We start from the raw sequence: 14,979 nt of genomic DNA on the forward strand, positions 1-14,979 counted from the left end.
GCGGGGAGGGCGCAGGGCTTTTGGGAGAGGTGCTGGTGAAGGGGTGCCATGGGGCCCGTGGGTGCCCGGTCCCTGGGGTGCAGGGGGTGTGTATCCGTGGGTGCTGGCACCGAGTCCCGAGGGGATGCGGTGCCGGGAGGTCCAGGGCTGCAGGATCCAGGAGCCGCGGGGCGCGATGGGGCCGGGGCTGCGGGCACGTGGCGGCCGCGGGCGCTCGTTAGCGCGGCCCCGCCCCCTCCTTAATTAGCCCCGGCCAAAGCCGCTCGCTGGCGGTTGGTGGGTTGAGTGTCCTCCCCGCGAGGGCGGGTGGGGAGCGCGGCCGGACATGGGGGTGCGGGCAGCGGCGGCAGCGGGTGTGGCGGAGCCGGCGGCGGGATGGGGCAGCGCTGGGGCCCGGCCGTGCTGCTGCTTGCCCTGGGTAAGGCTGCCGGGATGGGGCTTGGGATGGCCGTGGTGGGGAGGGGCCGCTTCCCCGGTGGCCCCTGGAGTGGGTGTCGAGGCGGGGGGTGATGCGGGATCCCCTCCCTCCTCGCTGGGCCGGTGCCCTGTGTCTGTCCCTGGTGTGTCCTGGCTGCCGGTACTGAGCTGGCCGTGTCCCCCTGCCTGTCCCGGCCGCCTGCCGGGGATGCTGGTGCTGGGTGCGGGTGAGCAGGGGGGTCAGGCTGGGAGCGGGCGCCCCGACTGCCTCCGCATGGGCTCCCTGCCCCGGCAGGGCACCGGCAAGGGCTGCAGTGAGGCTGTTGTGTGCCCCGAGTGGGAGAGGGAGCTCGCTGTGCCCCGGTGGCACTGGCACTGTGGCAGCCCGGGGTACTCAGGTCACCCTGGGAATGAGGTGGGCTCTGTCTCCCAAAAGTCAGGTTGCTCACACTGACCCCCTCGGTGGCTGGCAGGGCACCTGGCGTCGGGCACCGCCTGTCACAACGTTTACCAGGACTTATCGGACTGCATCCTCAAGCTGGGGCAAAACATGGCCACGTACGAGGAGGGAGATGGCATGGAGCTGCAGGGCTTGCACCGTGTCTGCGGGTGAGTACAGCCCCGTGCCAGGACCCCCTGCGTGTCCCAGCCCCTGGGGCTGCTCCCTGAAGGAGGGAGGGTTCGGGGCTTATCTGTGCTGCACGGCCAGTGTGGTTTTTTGGCATTTCCCCTGTGCCGGGTGCCGCTCTCTGAACTCTTTTCCTGTTCTTTTGGATCCCACCAGTCCGTGCACACGCAGGTGCACTCTGTGCCTTGCTGCGACTTCAGACAGACACGGTGAGCTCCCTGTGTCCATCTGCTGCTCTGCTCCAGCTGGAGTTTGCACCCCCAACCCTTAGCAACAGCTCCAGCCCCCAGGACTTGTCCCATGAGCCCTGGCCACCCACAGCTGGGAGGAGTGGGGCTGATGGGATCTGATCGTTTTTGTCCCCCAGGAGAGGCTCAGGGAGCAGCCTGCACCCGGCCTGGAGCTGGATCCTGCTGCCCAAACTGGACTTTTTCCCTCCCTGCTGAGACCCTTCCTCTTTCTGGCTTGAATTTACCCCAGCGCTGTTTTTTGTGAGTTTGTAGTGAGTGCCCCAAGATGATGGTGGTGAAGGGGCACTAACTTTGTCATAACTGCAATAATAGTAAAAGAGTTGGGTAATGAGGGGTGCTGTTGGACAGATTTGGGCGAAGCAAATGAGCAGAAGCAGCGAGGTGTGGGGGGCAAGTGAAGGGTGGAAATAAAAAGTTTGCAGAGATAAATGGAGGCAGCTCTGTGTCCACAGTGCTGAGTTGTGGGGAGTTAAAAAGAGTTGTAAGGAAATGCAGCCAGCAATTAAGGGAAAACCTGGGTGCCTTGGGGCAGTGGAAAGCTGCCAGGGAAGGCAGAGGGCTGAGTGCCCTGTGGGTCAGGTTTTCTGAGCTGCTGAAAACCACCCCATGGGCTGGGAGGGGAAGGGATTGCCCTTGATGGTGTGGGGGAGGCTCTGGGACCTGCTCTGCGGTGCCAGCACAGCTGGCTGACATCTGGCAGGGCAGGGGTACTCAGAGGAGGCAGGTCAGGCTCTTGGCAAGCCAAGGATGAGGAGCCAGTACCACTGCCAAGACAGGTGGAGGGTCTCCAGTCCTCCCGCCTGCCCCAGCACAAATAGGTAACTTCGGTTGTTGTCAGAAGTGGAAAACACTTCAACAAAACTCCTTTGCTCAAAGATAATGGAAAGCTAACTACTCCTCATTTAAAAAAAAAAAAAAAAAAATTATTTTGTCCATGCATTCTCCTGTCAGCAAACATGCTGATGAGAGGTTGGCTGTGACCTGCTCTTTCTCTTCCACTTTTTCCACAGGACAGCCTAGCTCAGGGTGTAAATCCTCTCTGGGGTGTGGTGAAGGCTGGGTTGGAATGGGAACGGCTCTGCTTTAGGCTGTAATATTAATACATACTTTTTGTGAACACGCGGCTGCTTGGTATTGGAAAACAACTGAGCATGCAGCCCAGCACGTGCTGTGGTTGACTGCCGGAGGAGTGGTTCTGCTGCTGAAACTCACATCAAATGTGTGAGATGGTTTTTTTTTTTTCCCAGGCTCTGGGGCACAAACCGTCACAGAACAGGTCCTGGGATCTTCCCTGCTGGCACCCTGCAGGCACTGGTGCACCTCTAGCTGGGCTTGCCATGACTCAGAAAAAGTTGATTTCCTAGCTTCCTGCCAGGAAATACTTCTGAATTATTTGCATGTAATCCTCAGCCTTCTCTGCTGCTGTCTGCTTTCCTGGTGCCTTGGTCCCCTCTCCAGGAGTGCGGGTGAGGAACAGATGCGGAGCTGGGGCTGGTGGCATCATGGCTCTGCATGCGTGGTGCTGCTCTGGGGCTTGGTGCAGCCTGCCTGGCTGAGCAGATGGAGGCTGCGAAGGACGAAACACTGTGAATTGCCATCCACGCTGAAAGCAGAACCAGGCAGGAGCTGTCATCCCCCTCTCATTTTCCCCAGCCATACTTTGCCCGAAGACACAGGCCGGGTTTAAGCCTCACCTAGCAGAGCTGCCTGCTGCTGCTGCAGCTCGGGAGCAAGCACAGGAGGTTACCTGGGTTGGCACCAGCTCTTCTCATTATCTGGGGACATTTATTCTGCCACAGTGATTCGGTTTAATGAACTCCCTCACAGCTGGTGTTCTGATGTAAGCCCTGGTAGGAAAAACAAGTAAGTAGAGCACTCAGGTCCCTGTGTCTGCACAAGGTGGTGTCTCCAGCACGGGGCACTTGGGAAAAACCGAACAGCCCCTTTCCCATGTGCAGGGTCCCAGCTTGGCCAGGCTGCATCTTCTTCCTGAGGGGTGGCGGGTGTGCCTGGTGTCCTGGTGGGACAGGGAGGGTGGCAGAGCAATTGCTCCTGTCCTCTAGGCAGTCACCAGCTTGCTGGTACGTGATGGCCTGGAGGTGGTGCCCAGCCCCAGCTGGCATGGGGCAGCAAAGCCGAGGTGGAGGGGAGGGCAGGGGGTGCTCAGGGTGCAGGTTGCTGGGTGCTGTGGGCTGGCAGAGGCTGGTCCCTGCCTTGCCAGGACATTAGTTGCTCCAAAGAAGCTACCATATGAAATGCTTGTGTGAAGCGCTTTTCAGGCAAAAGGAACTCTCTTTGAAAGAAGTAATGGGGGGAAGGTTAGCAGCAAGCATGGTGGAGAGCCTTATCTGTCCCTTGGGGGAGTTTTTGTTTTGGAGAGGAGTCATTTCCAGAGGAGAGGGTGGCCCATGGCATTTGCTGAGACTTTTTGGCTCCTGGTGTTTTATTTTGTGGGTTTGTACCTACAAAGTGGAGACCTCACCTGTGAATTCAGCTGCATCAGGACTTACGGACACGCTAGTGTGGGTGCAGCAACCTGCTGGGCTGTAGGTGCCCTCCCCGTTGCAGCACCTACAGCAGCCTTGGAGGAGTCTGATGCACAGTCTAATGCCCCGCTGTCCTCAGATACTCAGCAGCCAAAAAAAAATCAGGCAGGGATGCCCATTCTGTCCTCCCTGAGGTGGAGGGACACAGGCAGCTGGAGTCCCCCAGTCCTGCTCAGCTTGGCACCCGTGGGCAGAGCCACTGTGCTTCTTCACCAGAGGTAAGGAAGCAGCTTGGGGAGGGGGATAAAGCCTTGCCAGGCTGGATACTGCTCTGAATAAATGCAGTGTGGGGTCATTCCGTCTGGCACTGGCCACAATATGCATTTGGAGTTTTAGCCAAGATGCTCTGGGAGATGAGGGAGGGGATGACAAGATACTGTGGGCAGGCTCGGGGCAGCAAGGGACTGATGGGGCGGTGTCTCCCCCGGCTGCAGGTACTGGGATGAGTTCCACACGTGTGCCCTGACGGCACTCTGGGAGTGCCCGAAGGAAGCAGCGGCCGTCTGGGAGATGCTGAGAAAGGAATCTCGAAAACTCAAATTTCAAGGCAGCTTGTTTGACCTCTGCAGCCCCAGCATGGCCCAAAGCTTTGCCTGGACCCACGTTCCCAATGTTTCCATCCTCGGCATCCCCCTCGTCGTCACTTGGCTGAACTTATAAACTGCAGCTCTGTAAGTATTGCAGCAAAGGTGGTGGCAGCATGTGTTGTGGCATCTTTCCGATCATTTTTACAAACCTTTGGGGGAATACACTTTGTGGTGCTCAGCGAACACTTGGCTCCATCCTGCACCTATGGGATGTGGAAGAGCTTGGCACAGCTCCTAGGTTTTGCTGTTTCCCTGTAATTTGGGATGACACCTGTCCCCTTCTCCCTCAAGGCACTGACACAGATCTGGCTGACTGCAGAATTTGGGAACTTGTAGATATGGGGCAGAGGATATGGGGAAAAATGATAAATTGGTTGTGAACACTGAATTATTTTGCTTTCTTCTATGGCTACAGGAAAGAAACCTGTTTACTTTGCTGACACTTTCCAGCAGATCAGCTCTCCAGATTTCTGATTTGGGCACTGAAAACAAGATGGACATTTTTACCACTGATCTGTGAGGTGCAGGGACTGGTGTATGTCCTGTCAAAGGCAGAAAGGAGTCCTTATCACCCTGTACTGGCCCTTTTCCTTTGAGGACATGGTGAAACCCCTGCTGAAGAATAATCACAAGTGCATGACTTCTCTTGCACACATCTGGAGTCCTGACTAACCCCTGTGTTATGTGTAAAAACCCTTTTCTAACGAAACAGAGGGCAAAAATATTTGGGGGGAGAGGGAGTGTCAAGCTAGCAGGACAAGAAGGATTTACAGCAACTCTTTGGCTTTAAAGCTTTCTCCAAATGTACCTGTAAGCAGCTCTGTGGCTGGCAGAGTGTAATTCCAAAGTATTAAAGTTTGTGGTAGAGTCTACAACATGGTAGAAGTTATTTGTCCTGCCTCTTGTTTGATAATAGTCTCATCTCCTTTGTGGCTCAAAGCGTTGTTAGTTTTGGAACTTCAGTACAAGCATGAAAGTATTTGCAACGGAGAAGTGCTTGCCCATGATTTCTGGTTATGTTAGAAAAACACAATGATTTTATTGGGCAGTACAGGGCAGTTCAGTGTTTTAAGGATGCTGATGAAGCCCTGTGCCCTGTCTGGCTGCATGGGGCCATGGGAGCTATAACCAGCCGGGTATTTCAGCCTGACTTTGCTAGGTGTGTCACACAGCACTTAGGCTGGTTCCACAGACAGTTTGGCCCCTTACCAGGGCACTCACTTTGTCTTCAGCAGGGACAGGTGGCTGGTAACAGCGAAGGGATGGCCCTGTGTGGGGCTGGGGGAGCTCATGGGCCTCAGGAACATTGCACAAGGACCTTGTGCTGATGGTTTGAGTGCTGCCTGCTGTGGTAGTGGGCTCAGCAGTAGATACCACCAGCTGTAAATGAATCCGGAGGTTCTGAAAGTGTCACCAAACCTGAAAATGTGCTTTCCAGTGATAGCAGGGGATGTGGGGCCCTGCAAGCTCCAGAGATCCTACTGGATGCACTACAGACACGTGCGCAAGCTTCTCCTACAGCAAAGGATCTTTTTACCGACAGTGGTGTTGGGCTTTTTGATGATGGGTTGTGTTGCTCTGCTTTGGCTTTCACATGTTCTTCCTTTTACTGTCCCTATCACTTAACACTGCTCCTGCAGCAGCAAGAGGGAACGAATAAATTGAGGCAAATTCCACAAAATAAGTCAGGGAGGAGCAGCTGGTGTTCAGATGGCACATCAGTGTGAGGCACCTGGGTTTTGTACAGACACCAGAGCCATCACTTACGTACCTGGCATTGCGGGCACAAAGCCTTGTGGTGAGTAGTGGAGAAAGGGCGAACCAGAGCCTGGAGGGAACCGCTCCGCTGCTTCCGTTTTCCTTCTTCCACTCCAACAGCAGTATTTGCTGTTTGATCCAGTTCCCCCATCCCCATTACCTCTTTTCCTGTCTGTGGTATGTAGGTGGGGAAAGCTGAAGCAGGTGGGTACCGTGTACAGCCAAGGCTGGAGTCTTTTTGCCTCCAAATCCTGTGCCTGCTCTTTGTTTAGAACAGGTGTTTAATGCCTTTAGGAAAACAAATAAGCACAGCTTCCCCCCAGCTCCACAACCCTTAGGTTCTCTCTGGATTTGGCAACTTCCTCCCTGTTAAAATTTTCTACTTTTAAACAGCTTTGGGGAAGGGGAATGTAAGTCTCAGCAGAGATCTCCAAGAAGTCTTCTTTTTGTGGAGATACGAATGCAAATGGTTAGCTGATGCTGCCGCGGTCTCTGAGAAGAGCAGGTGTTGGGGCATATCTTCCCTGGAAGCAAATCACCCAACTATTGCACACAAGAAAGCAAAGATTCATTAAGAAATTAAGACCATCTGCCACTATTCTGGTATGGAACAGTGGATTTTTTTAAAGCCAAAGGTTCTCCTAAATCTGACTGGAAGCACGTAAGTGAAAATTAGGTCTCACAGTATGGGAGATACCTCCTCAAACAGTGTTTCATTTTTAGCAGAACTTCCCCTATGATGAGGACAATTACAGTAGATTTAATTAAAAAAAAAAGGTAATATACAGATTCAGTCCTCAAAGTCAGCAGACCTTCAAAAAGCATTTCTAATCCTTCAGCACAGTTCATGCTGATGCAGTGCAGCTTGTTGGATATCCCACAGACTCAGTGTTAAATCCACATTTGTCAAGGATTCTTCTTGTGGTCTTGTTCTGAGGCTCTCCAGACACAGAACTGCACCCAGACTTTTCCACCCCAAAGGGAGGCTGCTGAAGTGGTTACAGATATCTCAGGTATTCAGAACGTAAGGAGGTAAGTGTTCCTCGATCCAAAGTTTTCATCCCTGTTCTTACAGGGGAACACAGGTAGTACCTTTTTAATATAGTCTCACAGCAGCTCTGGGATCAGCTGCCCACTCTCCTTAAAGAAATGGGACAAATGTGGCTTTGTTTCTGCTCTCTTGTAATCACTTTAATTAGTCTCCTAGCTCACACTTAAGACCACCCCTGAAGAACACGGGAGTTCACACTGTGCTTCAGTGTGGTATTAAGCCTTGAATTAAACCTGTGAATTTTCCCTGTGCAGGACTGGGATGTTTTTTCTCAATAATAGCAACAAAAACCAGAAGAGGACAAAATGACCCTGGAAGAGTTTTAAAAGAGGAGCGACACCAAGCCGGGGTTTGCCAGCCCTAAGGCAGTGTTTGCTGGCCCCTGATCACAATCACAGCATACTCGCTGCTCTTTTCTGAAGGAGATACTGGCACCTACTGGATCACCAGTTTATATCTAGGCTGGAGTGACTGGAAGTGACTCTCATACATCAGGAACAAGCAGATTTTGAGGGATGAACCATCCTGCTGACTGCAGGGCAGAGTTGCAGGGGCAACCCTAGCAAGTGACCTCAGGGTTGCCCTCCAGCAACCATTGGTTCCTGTCCAGAAAAAAATGGAGTAAACTCTTCCCTCTGAAAGAGTGCTGCTGTTTAAAACTGTGCTTAAAGGGGTTTGGGTCAGGAAGAGGTCCTGGCAAAACCTCAGAATTTAAAAAGGTCTGTCTGAACAAATGTAACTGGCAATGCTCCTCTGCGGCAGAGCTGCCAAGTATGTAAAACAGGATGTTATCCTGCCTCACTGTATCGTACCTGAATATGAGAGTGGGAATTGAAATACAGCTTCCCTGGTAACAAAAGTAAAAAGAGCAGCTTTGAAGAGTTTATCAGCTTCTGCATCTCAAATCAACCCACAACTTTTCAACAAACTGAATTAGCAAATAATTTTTGCAAATTAACACAAATATTAACATACAAAGGAAAGTTACTGCAGCAAGATGGTGCGCAGGAGAAAAATCTGCCTTTAGAACTGGCTTTGCCCTGGCTGTCCCTCAGCAGAATGCAGACAGGACAAAGGTTGCTTACTTGGGCTGCTGGACCTGGAAGAACCACCTGGTTTTATTCCCTCAGCACTCTGGTGTTGTCCCTGCCTGCCCATAGCCGATGTTTATTTGAAGTGCTTCTAAATAAAGGCACATCCTGTTATTTTGAGCAACAAGTAGAGACTCTGAACTAACCACCACCTCTCCCAGACCAGATCTGTTTCTAGACTTCAGAAGGCCCAGAGAAGCGTGCAGAGCAGCATGGCTCCAGGACACCTTTACAGGCTTCCCCGAAACAGCTCCAGCCCCGGGCTGAACATACGCAGACCCCAGTTTGCTGAGACCCCTGAAGCAAGGATGACACTCGCTGACTTCCCAAGACCACACTCACTGATGCCTTCATTTCAGAGCAGAGATACGCAATATTTATTGTAGGAAATTTTATGTGCCCCAGACAGCGGGCATCTTACAGCCCCGTGTTTTTCCCTGGCTGAATCCTTCTGTTGCCAAGACACAGGCACTTGTGGTATTTCCTGAAGTGCTCAGCTTCCCCGGAGAACAATAACACGCTCAGAGCAACAGAATAGTTTTATTATTACAAAAGATTTCTTCAGCAAACTGCTGTCTGACATCTCAATGTATTAAACATGGAAAGAGCAAACAAACCCACCTAACGTTACAGGTTATTTAGTGTCTCAGCTGGTGATTCAGGTAAGTACAACTATTTTCTTCCCATCCATTTACTGTCTTGACTTCCAACCAAAGACCAAAACAAGTTACAGATGGGAAGCAGCAGCTCCCAGCCCCACTGCTCATTGTGCCAGCTCCCACCAGAGGATCTGACCACTGCATTACCCACACAGGGCACTCCCACCTTTCTTAAATTCCAGACGCTCCTCACGCATCAAGTTTTGCTACCTGGCTTTTAACAGTCTCATGAGCGAAGAGTTTTTAAGAGCACACTCGCTGTACAGTCATATTAAATGCTTTGTGTTAACAAAATAAACATCTGCTCATCCCCCGTTGTCGGCTGATGCCAGAGGGGATGCTCACACTCATGTAGTCACCAAGGTCCAAAAACCAAACCAAAACAAAAAGTCTGAACAGACCTGCTGTGCTTCTTCAATGATGATTCTCGGGCATTAGATGCGCTTGTGCTGAGAACAATGACGTAACACAGCATGTTGTTGCCAGAGCGAGTCTATACGTTGGATTTGGGGGCAGAATTGAGGGGGATTTCTCTGAGTTCTATCCTCATGCAGAGGTACTCCCCAATCGCAGCCATCAGGGCAGTGCACACGATGTGCACCAGCCACCACGTCAGGGTGGAGGGAAAGTGCGAGTTATAAATCCAGCAGCCCAGGAGGTGGAAGAAGTGAACGGTCACTGTGAAGTCCAGGCACTGCTTTCCCCGGCGGATGAAGTACAGCAAGCCCAGGGCACTGCGAAACACAGACTAATAAACAAACTCTGCTGTGACCACAGAAAAGGGGATATAGCAAAGGCTACTGGAACTTGTTGGTGCTAATTATTTATCTGATTTAAAACTTCTTATATGTTTTAAAGATGGGTTGTTTCTGACCTTGCTCCCAGCCACTGTAGCAAGGCTTAAACGCTTACAGCTTTTTCATCATCTGATGGCAGGGAAATGAGCTTTTAGTTTAAAAATTCCTGCCTGGATCTCTGCACAACCTCCCCCAGTAATCTTTGCCCAGTGGCAGGGTCAAAATACATTCTTGTTTATAGAGCACTGTTTGCTGAGATCCGTTAATTCTAACTTCCAGTAAAATCTCTCAAAAAAGCAAATCTCATTCCTGGCTGAGAAACTGAGGCAGTGACGGGACGTGACTGATCCAGGATTTAGCAGTTCCCTCAGCAAACACGCTCAGCCAGGCACAGGGCTTTCAGGAGATGTTTTGAGAGAGGCAGCAGGTCACACTGAATTCTTTTAAAGTTTAATGTTAAGACAGAATAAGACAGGGGTGGTCCAGCTAGTTGCTGACTTACCAGGTGAGTGCGTTGAGGACGAAAGCCATCATGGAGAGCCTCCCCGGTGGGGTTGAGAAGCCTAAAATCTACACAGGACTGTTAGTAGGAAATCACAGCACAAATCACAGCCCACAGCACGTAACCTCCTCCCGCGGCCCAGATGCACAGCCCTGCTCTGTGAGGAGAGGAGCCTGGGCAGCTGTGGCAGTCCTGCTAAGAGGCCTGTCCCTCTGCCCGGGGGTACCTATAGAAGGGGGCCGGGTCTGTTTCTATACCCTAAACAGGGTGGGGGGTATGTCTCCATTCTGGGGCTATGGGGGCAGTTGTCTTTATACAGGGTGTACCTACACAGGGTGTCTGTTTCTACACTGGGGGGGTGACACCTACACAGCGAGGTGCTGCCTCAATACCGGGGGCACCCCCCATTCAAAGCGGGGGGTCTGCCTCCATCCTGGGGCTCTGTATAACGGGGGCAGCCCCCAGGGTGGGGGAGATCTGCCACTATACCGGTGTGGTATACCGGCGGGGGCTGTCCCTAACCCCCAGGAATACCTGCACAAGGAGCAGGGCCTGTCCCCACAAGGGGAACCCCGAGCGAGGCCCCCCCGCCCCAGGGCCCGGTGCCCCTCACCTCGTCGCTGAACACCTGGTGGAGGGAGGGCCCGGTCGTGCCCAGCGTACCGAGGAGTGCGAGCCAGAGCCCGAGCGAGCTGTAGTACCCGGCCTGCAGCAGCACCATCTGCGCCACGATCAGCGCCGGGTCCCACACGTAGCTGCGGAACTGCGCCGCCATCGCCCGCCCGCCGCAGCGCGCCGGAAGCGGCCGGCGATCTGCCGGCGCCACAGCGCCCCCTAGCGCGGCGGAGGGCGAGTCGCTGCCTCAGCGGGACCAAGCGGGGCTGACCCAGACCCAGACCCAGACCCCGACCCCGACCCCGAGGCCTGGCACGGCGGCGGCACCGGGCAGCGCGGCGGGGGTGCTGCTGCTGCCTTCCCCCGCTGCCAGGAGGTGAGCGCCCGGACCCGGGGAGCGGAGCCCGCCGGTTAACGCGGCCCGGCTCGGGGCAGGGCGGCCGTGCGGCCGGGCGGGTCTCGCCGGGAGCGCAGAGCTGGGGCTGCGGGGGGAAAGCGGCCTCAGCACGGATCTGCTTTGTTATACGGGAGAAATTTATTGTTAAGGAATTACTGGAGGGGGTCCGGTGGAGGGACACAAAGATGATGAGGCATCTGGAGCTTATTTCTCACGAGGAAAGGCTGAGAGAGCTGGGTCTGTTCAGCCTGGAGAAGAGAAGCTGAGAGGGGGTCTTATTTATGCTGATCAATATCTCCAGGGTGGGTGTCAAGAGGATGGGCCAGACTCTCTTCAGCGGTGCCCAAGGACAGGAGGGGCAACGGGCACAGACTGACACACAGGAGGTTCCATCTGAACACAAGGAGAAACTTCTTTGCTGTGAGGTGCCGGAGCCTGGACCAGGCTGCCCAGAGAGGCTGTGGAGTCTCCTCCTCTGGAGACATTCAAACCCGCCTGGACCGACCTGTGTGATCTGCTCTGGCGACCCTGCTCCAGCAGGTGGGATGATCTCCAGAGGTCCCTTCCAACCCCAACCATCCTGTGATGCTGTTGGCACTGCCTGCCCAGCCACCCGCACCCAGCTCCTTCTCTCCCGCACGGTGCCAATCTGGGTTTGTGTCAAGGGATTCAATAATTTGGCTGAGCAGCCCTTGCTAAAATGACACAGATACCAAACATACAAGAAATTATTGTCCTGGGATATTTCCTTTCATCTCTAGGCCAATTCCTGTGGGCGATGAGACTGTCAGTAGCTGCTGCCCAGCTGTCCTCATTTTAGCTTTAGGCCGTGGGGCACCAGGATGTTTTGAGTCCTGGGATGCCCTGGCAGCTCCTTTCTGTTACAGGGCTGGCTGTGCGTAGGGCTTGGCTTCTTTTGGGAGGTTTCTTCTGGTTCATGGGGGTTTCTTCTCTTTATGCCCCATGCAATGGCCAGGTGCCAGAGTCCTTCGTGCTCTGCCGTACTCACTCTGTGATCTGCTCTCGACTGCCAGAGCTCGTTTCAGTTGCCTCAATGAGCTGTCCTGCTTGCTCTGCTTCAGATATGAGAGTGGTTGCTATCTGAATACTAAAATCCTTAAGGCTGCGTGGGACAACGGGGCATTTTGGAGATAAGCTCTCTGCTGGGAAAAGGAGAGGAGGCTTCCCAGGGCATGGACAGGGGAATTGGCACAGAGCTCTCGTCACCTGGAGAAGAGATGAGGAGGGCAAAAGGGGAATCCACCTTTTACGGGAGGTGGTCGACTCACATCACTCGTGGGTGTGCAATATTTCTGGCTATGGGAACTCAGATTATGATCTCTGACATTCTCTCGTGACGTTTTTTCCATGTCCCCATATGGGAAGTTCCCTGTGCAGCTTGGTTGCGTGATTTCCCTCCCTCGTTCTGTGGATGTCACTGTGCCGAGGCAAGTTTGACACATTTTCCTCCCTGTTCCTGGGCTTGTCGCTCCTAGAAAGGATTGTGCAAGGCAGAGGCGGTGGCCGTGGGCCACCACTGCTGAGTTATGACTTGGGCTTTCAGAGAATTTCTCTTTGCAGAAGCTTGCCAGCCTCAACCAGTGCAGAAACAAACACGGGAAAATCCCGCCCGTATGAGGGCTGCCTGCTGCCAGCATGTTGCTGAGCATAAACTGCAAAATTCAGCACTTCCTCTGTTAACTCTTGGTAGAAATTGGTTTCCTTTCCTGCAATCTGCTGTGGTTGGCTCTCTGAGACATGCGAGCCACCACTTAGATAATAATTTTTACTTCCCTCTTTCCTTTACAAGCTTTATAGGACTGACTTCCATTTGCCAGAAAAATTTTAGTCATAGTCGACTAAAGCTCCAAGCTAGTGTAAGGCAGGACCGTTGGTATAATTGCTGGGTGTCTTTCCATACCCAAAGTCATCAGCAACGTTATTTCTGGTTTATGCAATAGTCCCTGGGATCACAAGTTAGGAGCTGGTGTTTCGGGAGGCACCGACTCGAATTCGTTCCAGATTCGAGGCTCCTCCCTGCCCGGTTGCTGCCTGGTGGCTGAAGGTGGGAGTTGGGGCTCCCTCCCACCTTGCGCTGCTCCCTCCCCAGATGGACCCGGAGAATTGCTGTGGCACAAAGACATTTGTGCTGCAAGTCAGCTGCCATGAATTCATTTCCTGGCTGACTTTGTGATGGTGTGTTACACAGTCAGGTCTGTTCGTCTGTGCTCTGGAATTCAGCTCTCCCTCCTTCCTAGGCTGCTCCAGCTTAGGGGACCATGTCCTTCTCCTGGAAGAGGGAGTGTTCTCCCCATGGGGAGCCTGACCCCACACCCCTGCTTTGTGGGAAAGTGCTAAAGTGGAGCTGGAAGGCAAATATTTTGGGGGAAATAAGTGACATGTTCAGGTTTCCTTTTCTTCCTCTTTAGTTCAAACGAAATTCAGCTGTGGCGGAAAGATGCATTAAAGGGAAAAGGATGTTGAAACACAGAGATCACGCTTTCTAGGGAGCCACACTAGGTGCTGACTTCTGGTTAGACTGTCCTTTTTTAACAAGCTGACTGTTTTGTGTGTGACACCCCCGAGTCATGAAGAGCACAGTTGGAAGAAGAAGTGACGATTTGCCCAGGATAGAGCAGACGCCCTGAGAGTGTACCTGGATGACATGCAGCTATCATGGTCACTTCTTTACCAGCAGTATGGGATAAGAATGCCCTGTTTAGCCAGGGATTCTTTCCGTGTGAAATGGCTGTATAGGCTGGTATTGTTTTTCCTTCCCGGGAATCATTGCCTAAACCAGGAAGCTGTTTATTTAGGTGATCCATATTTTACCAGCTGGTGTACAAAGGGCAGTGCTATCTGAACTGACCCTTGCTGGGGTTCGTTTCCCTCTTGCAGGTAGGATTTGTGCCACACTGACCTTTGCTGAAGGGACAGTCAGGCTAAGGTTACACATTTCCAGAATAACTTGGCGTTAAGTAACTCAAAATGTGAGATGAGAGTTTTCATTCGCTCCCCTTCCTCTACCCACACCGTGTGCAGGTATGTTTTTCCCAAGAGCTCAGCATACTGAGTGGACCTGGGGAGCTGAGTTTTTTTAAAACTCTATTTAAGGTTTCTTTGTGCTTGAGAATCCTACTTTAGGCTTGTTTTAAAATCTACCTGTAGGAACTGTGCTGAGTGTGGCTGAAAAACTCTCTTCTTGGCCAGTGCAGTAGCATTTATGAACTAGAATTGACTAAAGGGCTCTGCCTGTGGCCTTCTCAGGATTAACTAGACATTTCGTTGTGTGTCATGTAAAAATGTGATTTTTCCCTCACTCTCTCAATGAATTGTGTTTGGACGCTCCGTTCCACTTCCAGCATGTTTGTGTTGTGTATTGGGAACTAGCAGGAGTTTGTTTTTATTTTCGACACAAGAGCTAGGTAACTGCTCACCATTGAACACTGCGTTAGGAACAATGGTGGCCAGGCTACCTTATTTCTCTGCCAACTGTAATTTTTAGATGGAGAAGGGAACTGGCACACCTTGAATGTGAAAATTCATCACCCAGAACAAATGTGTGGCTCAACGTGTGTTCTATTTTTCTTCTGCTTCTCTTATTTGTAGTGAGGTTTCAGGAAAGTACATTTCAGTTGTACGTTTTTTCTTGCTGGGCCCATTTGTCCTGTCGCTCTCGG

General features: G+C 52.4%; 2 protein-coding genes across 2 annotated transcripts; one reads left to right on the forward strand and one right to left on the reverse strand.

Annotated features, from left to right (window-relative positions):
* The first annotated feature begins 343 nt into the window (after positions 1 to 343).
* Positions 344 to 4,911, forward strand: LOC135994678 (neuritin-like). The gene is made up of 4 exons (XM_065645437.1): positions 344 to 418; positions 891 to 1,026; positions 4,277 to 4,513; positions 4,845 to 4,911. The coding sequence occupies exons 1-3, from the start codon at positions 376 to 378 to the stop codon at positions 4,500 to 4,502; spliced, it is 405 nt and encodes a 134-aa protein (XP_065501509.1). The 5' UTR covers positions 344 to 375; the 3' UTR covers positions 4,503 to 4,513; positions 4,845 to 4,911.
* Positions 4,912 to 8,735: 3,824 nt separating this feature from the next.
* Positions 8,736 to 11,066, reverse strand: SYS1 (SYS1 golgi trafficking protein). Its single transcript, XM_065645435.1, has 3 exons — positions 10,901 to 11,066; positions 10,288 to 10,355; positions 8,736 to 9,722 (listed from the first exon to the last, which is right to left on the reverse strand). Exons 1-3 carry the CDS (start codon positions 11,060 to 11,062, stop codon positions 9,482 to 9,484), a joined length of 471 nt encoding a protein of 156 aa, XP_065501507.1. The 5' UTR covers positions 11,063 to 11,066; the 3' UTR covers positions 8,736 to 9,481.
* Between the last annotated feature and the right edge of the window lie 3,913 nt (positions 11,067 to 14,979).

The sequence above is a fragment of the Caloenas nicobarica genome, chromosome 15, assembly GCF_036013445.1.
Source record: "Caloenas nicobarica isolate bCalNic1 chromosome 15, bCalNic1.hap1, whole genome shotgun sequence".
NCBI lineage: Eukaryota > Metazoa > Chordata > Aves > Columbiformes > Columbidae > Caloenas > Caloenas nicobarica.

Coding starts and splice junctions, on each gene's coding strand:
- SYS1 (XM_065645435.1), bottom strand. CDS start 11,062: ATGGCGGCGCAGTTCCGCAGCTACGTGTGGGACCCGGCGCTGATCGTG. Junction 10,356..10,900: donor ACCAGGTGTTCAGCGACGAG/GTGAGGGGCACC, acceptor AGTCCTGTGTAG/ATTTTAGGCTTCTCAACCCC. Junction 9,723..10,287: donor GTCCTCAACGCACTCACCTG/GTAAGTCAGCAA, acceptor TGTGTTTCGCAG/TGCCCTGGGCTTGCTGTACT.
- LOC135994678 (XM_065645437.1), top strand. CDS start 376: ATGGGGCAGCGCTGGGGCCCGGCCGTGCTGCTGCTTGCCCTGG. Junction 419..890: donor CGTGCTGCTGCTTGCCCTGG/GTAAGGCTGCCG, acceptor GGTGGCTGGCAG/GGCACCTGGCGTCGGGCACC. Junction 1,027..4,276: donor GGCTTGCACCGTGTCTGCGG/GTGAGTACAGCC, acceptor CCCCGGCTGCAG/GTACTGGGATGAGTTCCACA.